This window comes from Triticum urartu, chromosome 3A, assembly GCF_056163025.1.
Source record: "Triticum urartu cultivar PI428250 chromosome 3A, HENAU_Tu73, whole genome shotgun sequence".
Taxonomy (NCBI): Eukaryota; Viridiplantae; Streptophyta; class Magnoliopsida; order Poales; family Poaceae; genus Triticum; species Triticum urartu.
The window spans coordinates 71,992,822-72,002,525 of NC_141875.1; the positions used below are offsets into that span (position 1 = coordinate 71,992,822).

Genomic DNA, 9,704 nt, shown 5'->3' on the forward strand with positions numbered 1-9,704 from the left:
ATTCCACCCATGCAATACCCCAGCGGACCCCCTCTTGATAGTACGGTGCCCTCTACGCAACTAGTCCACCGAGAGAGAAACGAAAGAGCTACACCGTCTTAAAAGACACTCCGAGGGGAAGAAAACGTCTCGTGCCAGGGGAGAATCTGTGAACTATTCAAAGCACATGATTAGTTCGCAAACATGTTGTCATCAATCACCAAAACTATCTTGAGAGAGATATGCCGTAACACACGTGCTTGGCACCGTTTCTTCCCGGGTCACCATAGTACTCTCTTTCTTCTTAACTAGCATGCCACATCAGATTTTTTGCTTAGTTGGCAACCTTAGCACCTGTACAAGGTGGAGCATTGGGAGGGGCCTAAGCTCCCCTCATTTAATGCTTTAGCAACTAAACTATTTCATTCATTGATGGGTTTCCTTCATTTAATTGCTTTTTCCTAGGTTCATGTGCTTGGCATTGGTTCTTCCTGGGGTCACCAAACTTACATCTCTCTTCTTTATTACCTTGCCACATATCAGATTTTTTGCCTGCATGGCAGCCTTAGCACCTGTACAAGGTGGAGCATTGGGGAGGGCCTTATTACTCGTAAAAAAAGGCGAGATACTTATGATTAATTTATTTGATAATTTATGTTTGATGACAATTGTCACACGCATTGTAATTTTTTGGTATGTATAAGGATCATTTTTTCAAATACTCCCTCCGTAAACTAATATAAGACCATTTAGATCACTAAAGTAGAAATCTAAACGCTCTTATATTAGTTTACGGAAGGAGTAGATGATTACCATTCCCCTCCCATTTTTTGTGTTTGACAACTACTTTTCTCATACACATTGTTCATCTTTGGTATATGCCCAAAACATATTTTCTACATTTTTCTGATATATATGATTAATATTTTTCGTGTTTAACCTTTTGAAATATATTATTAACATTTTTCTGATACACGATCAACATTTTAAAAAACTTATATTTTATGTTCAATTGGTTTATGCGTGTTCTATATTTTTCGTATACATCAGGAATATTTGTTGTATATACATTTAACTTTTTTTAAATACATGGTCAATTTTTTTTCATACACATTGTATTGTATACATGATAAACAATTTTCTATGCATATTCAACATTTTTCAAATGATTGATGAACTTTCTTCAGACACATTGTATATTGTTTTGTATACACTTTTCATAAACATGAGAAACATTTTCTATATACACATTTAATTTGTTTCAAATCTTTGGTTAACATTTTTTATTGTTTTATGTAAGTTTTTTTTAATATATATATTTAGAAAATTAGCAATTATAAATATAATTTAAAAAGAAAGCAAAAACAAAAACAAAAATGTGAAAAAATGACAGGAAAAAAACGAGGCAATGGCATCCCGCGCACTGCGCAGGCCCATTTAGGGAGGCGTGTGAAGCGAGCCGACGGCTCCGTCTCGCTTCAAGCGAGACATAGTCGCGTAGGCCGTTTTGTTTTTTTATATAAAAGAAGGGTCTCCCCCCTTCCGATGTCCATTCATAGTACCAAATGCTTGCTTTCCATGCTACTTATGGTGTGCGTGCATACGGACCTAGGGTTTTGCAAACAAAGAAACAACTAGAAGGCGACCTAGGGTTTTGATCGCCGCCGCCGCCGGCGGCGGCGGTTGACGGCCTGGTTTCTGCCCCGGCAGGTGGGATGGGTCTCTTTGGGAAGTTAGGCTGATTCCCTGACGGAGAGGAGGAGAAGAGATGAGTTCGATGTGTTGCTGTTTCTGTGGTCTAGTTCTCTCGGTGGCTTGAAGGATCGGGCAACTCTGTAAAGTATACGTCCCAGCAAGAATCTGACATAGCTGGTTTTCTATCCCGGCACAGCCCCGTTGCTTCACAAGGTGTTGTGATCGGTTTTTGTCCCTCCGTATCATTCTGTATACGGTAGGTTTCCTGGTTTCAGGTTGTCTGCTCAAGCGACTTCTTCGTATTGTTCAGACTGACCGCAATGAAAATTTTGAGTTGGAATTGTCGTGGGATGCGGAAACCCGCGGCGATTCGAGCGCTCATGGGGATCCAACTGCGGGTAAGACCAGATGTGCTGTTTATGTCTGAAACACATCTGGACAAAGCTAAGGCAGGCAAATTAATGCGACGGTTGAAGTTTGATGAGATGGAAATCCATGAAAGTGATGGTAGAAGTGGGGGTCTGCTTATGATGTGGAACAGCGATATTAATGTGACATCACGTGAGGTTCATCCAAATTATATTGATATCAGGATTGATGAATTGTCAGATAATGGATGGCGGTTTACGGGTATATATGGTGAGCCAAGTGCTGATCGCAAACACCTTACTTGGGACTATATACGTGAGCTACAAGGGATGACCAGTCTCCCATGGATCGTTGGTGGGGATTTTAATGAGATATTATTTGGGAGTGAGAAAGAAGGAGGCAACATGCGGCCCCAGAGATGCATGCAAGGATTCAGGGATGCATTAAACTTCTGCTCCCTTGAAGATCTTGGCTATATTGGGGACGTTTTCACATGGATAAGAGGAAGAATTAGGGAAAGGCTTGATCGTATTGTGGGTACTCAATCATGGAAAGACATGTTTCTGATGCATGGGGTGGTCCATGAAGAATTTGATAAATCTGACCATCGGCCAGTTCTGATTGATACAGAATACTACAATGGGGCTCAAACTAATAGGCCGGTGGGGACAAGAAAGTTTGAAGCTCGGTGGTTGCGTGAGGATTCAATAGATGTAATTGTGCAGTCAGCTTGGGATCAAGCAAATGGTGATCCAAACACACCGCTTGTGCAGAAACTGGAAGAGGTCCATAGGACCTTGCATCGGTGGGATCATGAAGTTCTCAAGGGGCCACATTCGAAGCTGCGTGAGTTTCAGAAAGAATTAGATGCGATTCTATCAGGTCCATTAACTGATGACACCGTGGTAAAACAAAGAGAACTGCAGATTAAGATTGAGGACTTACAGGAGAAAGAAGAACTCTTTTACGCGCAGAGAGGAAGAGTGGATTGGCTGCGCTTCGGGGACCAAAACACTTCTTATTTTCAAAACTTTGCGTCTGCTAGACGCAAAAAAAATTATATTAAGAAACTGAAAGATGATGCGGGTGTTTGGATGGAGGAAGAAGATAAATTGGCCGGTGCCGCAGCGCATTATTTTGAAGGTTTGTTTACTGCAGAGGTTCAAAATCCAAGCCAAGATACTATAAACAAAATCCAGCCGAGGATTAGTCAGATGATGAATGACACTCTTAATGCACCTTATACGCGTGAGGAGGTAAAGAAAGCACTCTTCAATATTGGTGATCTAAAGGCACCAGGTCCTGATGGTCTTCACGCGATATTTTATAAGAAATTCTGGCATGTTATTGGTGAAGCCTTAACTGATGCAGTGATGACAGCTATCAATTCAAAAAAAATGCCAGAGAGGTGGAACGATACCACGATTGTGCTTATCCCAAAGGTATCAAATCCTGAGCATATTTCTAAGTTTAGACCCATTAGCTTGTGTAACGTAGTTTACAAAGTTATTTCAAAACTACTTGCGGCAAGACTAAAATTGCTTTTACCGGAAGTTATTTCACCCATGCAAAGTGCCTTTGTCCCGGGAAGATTGATCACTGATAATTTTCTACTGGCCTATGAATGTTTTCATTCTATAAAGAACAGAAGAACAGGCAGTTTTGGCACTTGCGCAGTGAAACTTGATATGCACAAAGCATATGATAGAGTGGAATGGAAATTTCTTGAGATGGTTATGCTGAGGTTGGGTTTTTCATCAGAATGGGTGAATCTGATCATGGAGTGTGTTTCTTCAATCAGATACAGAGTTCGATTAAATAATACTATGTCCAGTTTAATCACTCCTTCGAGGGGCCTCCGTCAAGGGGACCCTCTGTCACCCTATTTGTTCTTGCTTTGTGCAGAGGGATTGACTAGCCTAATTTGCCATGAGGAGAACCTAGGTAATCTGGAGGGTGTGAGAGTTTGCAGAACGGCCCCTTCTATCTCACATCTTCTTTTTGCCGATGACTCTCTTATTCTTATGAAGGCAAATGGTGGAAATGCAAATAGCTTGAGAAGAGCCCTAAATGAATATTGCTATGCTTCTGGACAGTTGGTTAGTGAGGCCAAGTCTAGTATTTTTTTCAGTCCATGTACATCCGAGGACACGAAATCAGAAGTGTGCTCTATCCTGAACATCATGACTGAGGCTGTTACTGAAAAATATTTGGGGCTCCCACCCATTGTTGGGGTGGACAGGACAGAGTGCTTCCAATTTCTTATTGACAGAGTTACAAAACTTTTATGTGGATGGAAGGAGAAAATGTTGTCCTACGGTGGGAAGGAAACACTTATTAAATCTATCATCCAAGCTATTCCAACTTATGCTATGTCAGTTTTCAGGCTCTCCAAGCAGGTATGCAAAGGGATAATCTCTGCAATATCCCAATTCTGGTGGGGAGATGATGACCAACAAAAGCATATACGCTGGTTTGCTTGGTGGAAAATGTGCATTCCAAAAAGACAAGGAGGTATGGGGTTCAAGGATTTGGAGAGTTTTAATTTGGCTATACTAGCTAAACAATGTTGGAGACTACTTTGTGAGCCAAACTCCCTATGTGCCCAAGTGCTTCGAGCAAAATACTACCCATCAGGGGACCTTCTGAATTGTGAATTGAAGAAGGGAAGTTCCTATACTTGGCAAAGCTTGTGGGAAGGTATACAAACTTTTAAAAGAGGACATATTTGGCGAGTTGGAGATGGAAACAATATTGATATATGGGATGATTGCTGGATTCCGAGCAGTCCGAACAGGAAGATTTTGACTAGGAGAGGGAATATTGTATTCACAAAAGTTGGTGAACTGATTGATCACGAAGCTCGAGTTTGGGATGAAACACTAATCAGAGAGCTGTTTTGGGCGGTAGATGCGGAAAGGATTCTCAAAATACCCCTGGCTATAGGGATGATGGAAGATTTTGTGTCATGGAATCATAATAAGAATGTATTGTTCACAGTTAAATCAGCTTACTATTTTGAATGGGATCATCAGCATGGTCGGAAGTTACGAATCACAAGACCATATGATACTTCCTCATGTAATCCGGTATGGAAGGCCTTATGGGATTTAAAAACTCCAGCTAAGGTTAAGATCCATTGTTGGCGTGCTTTGTATGGCACAATCCCATGCTATGGCGTACTTGCAAATCGTCATATACAAAGCTGGAGCGAATGCCCTATCTGCTCAATTGATTGTGAAATCATTGGCCATATGTTTTTTAAATGCCAAAGAGCAAAAGAAATCTGGTCTCACCTGGGTATGAATGGAATTGTTGAGGAGGCTTGTTTTGCGGAGGTGGATGGGATTGGCCCCCTTGAACGGCTACTGTTAGACACTAACAATGTGCCTATGATGGCAGGTATCCGGAGGTGTGATCTTGTGGCTGTAGCCTCCTGGTACACATGGTGGGAACGGAGGAAGTTCACAAGAGGTGAGGCGCTGCAAGCACCGGTCAGATCAGCTCAAGCCATCTCGGTGCTGGCTTTAAACTTTGCTCGAGTGAAGAAACTCAGAACTGCCAAAGTGATCAGACATGGCTGGGCTAAACCATCAGAGGGATTTGTGAAATTAAATGTTGATGCTGCTTTTAATGAGGAAACAGGTACAGGGCGAACAGGGGCAATTATTCGTGATTATACAGGAGCTCCAATTGCCGGGGGTAGCTCATGTATGTCATTCATTGATACACCGGCGACCGCTGAAGCGTGTGCACTTCGTGATGGTTTGATCATTGCAGGTAATGTAGGATGCAACAAACTCCTAGTCGAAAGTGATTGTATGGAAGTAGTGGAAGTCATGCAAAATGGCGGCAATTCTCTAGGTGTGGCGGCAGCCATTTATGAAGAATGTACTTTTCTATGCCGAAATTTTACACGTGTAATTTTCTCACACTACCCTAGGGAAGCTAATAGAGGAGCCCATAATCTGGCTAGATTTAGTGAGGGGAACCATTCTTGGCAGGAACCTCCAGGTTTTATTCGTGCTGTGCTAGTTGATGATGTAACTGTGATTCCAGATCAATAAAAATCGCCATGATGGCTTTCCTAAAAAAAACCAAGCATTCATCCAGTGTCTCTACCCTCGCGCAGCCCTGTAAACATCACTTGCTACTCGCTCTAGCAATTCTGCCCCCAACTCCAGCACCTCTTTGTTTGGCTCTTTGTCTACAATATATACCAGTCACCAATCCAGTGACACATGAGTTTAACAATAGCCATAGGATCAGTAGTGTTTTTATTGTAAAAAATAATGCCATTTCTACACTTCCAAATAAACCAAAACAATGCCGAGAGCCCAACTAGGATCATTTTCTTATCTTCCTTACGGAAGGTTCGGATCCAATCCCCAAAGCATATTATGCTCCAGATAACTGAAGCAGCAGAACAAGAGAAAAAAAAGAGGTGATTCACCGTTTCATTTTTACCACACAACACGCATTGTTTATTCACTTTCCAGCCCCTTTTGAGCAGAGAATCCTTGGTCAATATACTTTTTTATTGACCAACCACATAAAACATTTTAATTTTCTCAGGTACTTTGGCTTCCCACGGATATTTCTATGGATAGTTACACCCATCATCAATCATTTTCCTATATAGTGACTTGACAAAGAATTTCCCATCCGCACTCAATGTCCATATAACTTGGTTTCTATCTCTCCCCATTTTAACTATTTCACATCTACTATTCAGAATGTTCCATAGTTTTAGAGTTTCACCATGGAGTGTTCTCCTACAAGTAAAGCCCCTCCACCCCAACTGAATGGCCTCAGCCACAGTAATATTATGATTAAAACAGGGATTGTAAAATCTTGGGTAAGCATCTTTAAGAGCTTTTTTTTAATTCTACTAGATGCGTAGGCCGTCTGTCGCCCATTTCTTTTGCTCGCCCACTCAAATCCTCCCGGGCCGGGCCGGGCCACCAACGTTCTTTTGCTGGGTGGCCTTGCGAGCCCTGGCTTCTTCCTCTCCAAACGCCAGCGAAACCCGCAAATTTTTCGAAAACGGAAAAGCTGGCGCTCCCTCCCTCCCTCCTCCCGCACGCCGCGCCTCCACCCGATTTCCAATTCCAGTTTCCCTCCCGTCTCCCACCCCATCTCCCCCCCCCCTCCTTTTAAATTTCGAACGCCTCTCATCTCACACCTCCCACGCCATCCACCGGATTAATCCCCCGCATCTGGCCTGCGCATTCCGCCGAGCGCATGGACTGCGGCGGGATGGACGCGCTGCCGGACGGCGTGGTGCAGGCCATCCTCTCGCGGCTCAGCAGCGCCCGCGACGTGGCCGCCTGCGCGGGCGTCTCCCGCGGCTGGCGCGACTGCGTGCCCTTCCTCCCGTCCCTCTATTTCCCGCGGAGCGCCTTCGACGCCGCGAGGGGCGCCGGCGCCGCGTGCGCCGACGACGCCATCGGCCGCATGGTCCACGCCGCGGCGCGCCTCGAGGAGCTCGTCATCTACTGCCCCTTCTCCGCCGCGTGCCTCCCGCGCTGGCTCGCCGCGCGCAGCGCCTCGCTGCGCGTGCTCGAGCTGCGGGTCGACTCCGCAGGCTCCGGATCCGGATCCGGCCACCTCGACTGCGTCGCCGCCGCCCCCAACCTCGAGGAGCTGAGGCTTTGGGGGCTCACCATGACGCGCGGGCCGGCCTGGGGCCGGCTCGACCGGCTCCGCGTGCTGGAGATCGTCGGCGCCTCCCTGGCGGACCTCGCCGTCAGCGGCGCCGTCGACGCCTGCCCCAACCTCACCGACCTCGCCCTGCTCGGCTGCGAGTGCTCCGGCTCCGTGTTCCTGGCCACCCCCCTGCTCCAGCGCTGCCGCCTCGACTTCGTCGGCTCCGGCACCTGCTCGCTCGCGCTCGCCGCGCCCCTCGTCGAGTCCCTCGAGGTCCAGGGTTTCAACTATATCACCCTGCACGGCGGCGACCGCCTGAAACGCCTCACAATTTCCAAGAACACCGGTACGCACTGTACTGGAACCTCCTACCCATGGCCTTCCAAGGCAGTTATCATTCGTTTCACTCTGGTCTAATGTCAATTTCCGTTCAATCTTTCAGGGAGGGTGAACACTGTGGGGATAGACAGGCTCCCGGTGCTGGAGCAGCTGTCTCTGCGTGGCGTCCAGTGGAGCTGGGGAGCCGTCAGCCATGTGCTGCAATGCGGCGCCGAGGCGAAGCATCTGGTGATGAAGGTCGAGTTCTGCGGTGACGCCGACACTCTCCAGCCGTTTCCCGAGGTCGACCTCGTCGAGTTCTTCAACAGCCACCCGAAGCTCTGCAAGTTTGAGGTCCACGGCGCCATGTTTGCGTCGCTCTGCCAGAAGAACAGCCTGAAAAATGTGCGTCATATCCTACTGATTATCAACCGCATCCTTTCACTTCACGCTTGTGTATGGCATGGCTAATTTGTTTCTCCGACATTGCAGTTGGACTCGAGGTTCCTGATATCTTCATTGGAGGAGGTCCTGATCACCGTGCGCTCACCCTTGAATGCTGAGCAGAAGCTGATCACCATTGAGTCCCTTGTCAGGTACAGTCCTAGGCTGCGGAGGATGGTCCTTAGGATCTCGCAGATGAAGAACTGCCACGAGGCTGCAGATGAATTCTTTGAAGAGGTTTCCAAGTTTGCGCATATGAGTAATGGCAGAGTGCGGATTGAATAGAGGCGTGCTGCTGCATGGCTCTGTGCTTTGGCCATGTTTGCTACTATTGAGCTCAATTCTGCTCGAGTAGTTATGCTGTTTTGTTTGTCATTGTTCACGTGTGCTGGATCTTATCAGCATGCTTAGGGTGATTGTTTTGTCCTCTACTTGTTAAAATTTTGTACCTCGAATCTGTATTGCTCCTTGTTTTATGAGAGATAAGAAACTGCTTTACTTCATTGCTCCTGCAACAGCAACTTATGTTCAACCCTTGTGTATTTGATTCCATCCAATATAGCCTTGATTGATATGACAAAGTGTTGATGATCTCAATGGGGTGTGTGAAAATTATGTATAATTTGAATAGGATATACCTAGAACCACCAATAGTTTCTGAAACACCACCTGACTTCCGTAGTCGTTGCCTCAGCTGTGTTTGCACCCTAGTTGATATGTTTGGTTATCTTTTGAAGTTGATGTGGACATTGCTATGCTTGATAAATTGTGATAATGTATACTCCCTCCGTTCGGAATTACTTGTCTCGGATATGGATGTATCTAGAACTAAAAGACGTCTAGATACATCCATTTCTGCCATAAGTAATTCCGAACGGAGGGAGTAGTTTGTGTTTCCATTAATACAAAAACAATAAAACCAAAACCCAAGTTATGTAAAAGCTGCTCAACAAAATGTGAATCTCAATTTATTGGGATTTAATTAACAATCAGAAAAGTCCATGACAAAGGGAGTGGTATCTTGTATTATCTCAAGTGATATTATGCTTAGCAATCTTCTGTCCTCTTCCAACTGAGTACAATTTTGTTATGATTAGTAGTTTGTATTCACTAGCCAGTATACAGTTGCAATAAGATGATGCTCAGATCTAAAGACATGATTCATATTACTAGTTTATATTAATGATATCAATATCCTTAAAAATGAGTGCTGCATTTTTGGAGATTGCCTTGCATTTCAATCTTGCATC

At 45.0% G+C, this 9,704-nt stretch overlaps 2 protein-coding genes across 2 annotated transcripts; both read left to right on the top strand.

Moving 5' to 3' along the window:
- Positions 1-2,054: 2,054 nt before the first annotated feature.
- Positions 2,055-5,475, top strand: LOC147978628 (uncharacterized). Its single transcript, XM_087514827.1, has 3 exons — positions 2,055-3,485; positions 4,074-4,442; positions 5,446-5,475. Exons 1-3 carry the CDS (start codon positions 2,055-2,057, stop codon positions 5,473-5,475), a joined length of 1,830 nt encoding a protein of 609 aa, XP_087370953.1.
- Positions 5,476-7,200: 1,725 nt separating this feature from the next.
- Positions 7,201-8,975, top strand: LOC125547992 (F-box protein At1g10780). Its single transcript, XM_048711712.2, has 3 exons — positions 7,201-8,038; positions 8,135-8,415; positions 8,503-8,975. Exons 1-3 carry the CDS (start codon positions 7,288-7,290, stop codon positions 8,737-8,739), a joined length of 1,269 nt encoding a protein of 422 aa, XP_048567669.1. The 5' UTR covers positions 7,201-7,287; the 3' UTR covers positions 8,740-8,975.
- The last annotated feature ends 729 nt before the right edge of the window (positions 8,976-9,704 follow it).

What these genes read in the sequence shown, in the direction of transcription:
- LOC147978628 (XM_087514827.1), top strand. Translation starts at nt 2,055, where the DNA reads ATGGGGATCCAACTGCGGGTAAGACCAGATGTGCTGTTTATGTCTGAA. An exon ending in CGATTGTGCTTATCCCAAAG is followed by an intron (nt 3,486 to 4,073) that starts GTATCAAATCCT and finishes ATTCTTATGAAG; the next exon opens with GCAAATGGTGGAAATGCAAA. An exon ending in TTTTCAGGCTCTCCAAGCAG is followed by an intron (nt 4,443 to 5,445) that starts GTATGCAAAGGG and finishes CTATGATGGCAG; the next exon opens with GTATCCGGAGGTGTGATCTT.
- LOC125547992 (XM_048711712.2), top strand. Translation starts at nt 7,288, where the DNA reads ATGGACTGCGGCGGGATGGACGCGCTGCCGGACGGCGTGGTGCAGGCC. An exon ending in CACAATTTCCAAGAACACCG is followed by an intron (nt 8,039 to 8,134) that starts GTACGCACTGTA and finishes TCAATCTTTCAG; the next exon opens with GGAGGGTGAACACTGTGGGG. An exon ending in AGAAGAACAGCCTGAAAAAT is followed by an intron (nt 8,416 to 8,502) that starts GTGCGTCATATC and finishes CCGACATTGCAG; the next exon opens with TTGGACTCGAGGTTCCTGAT.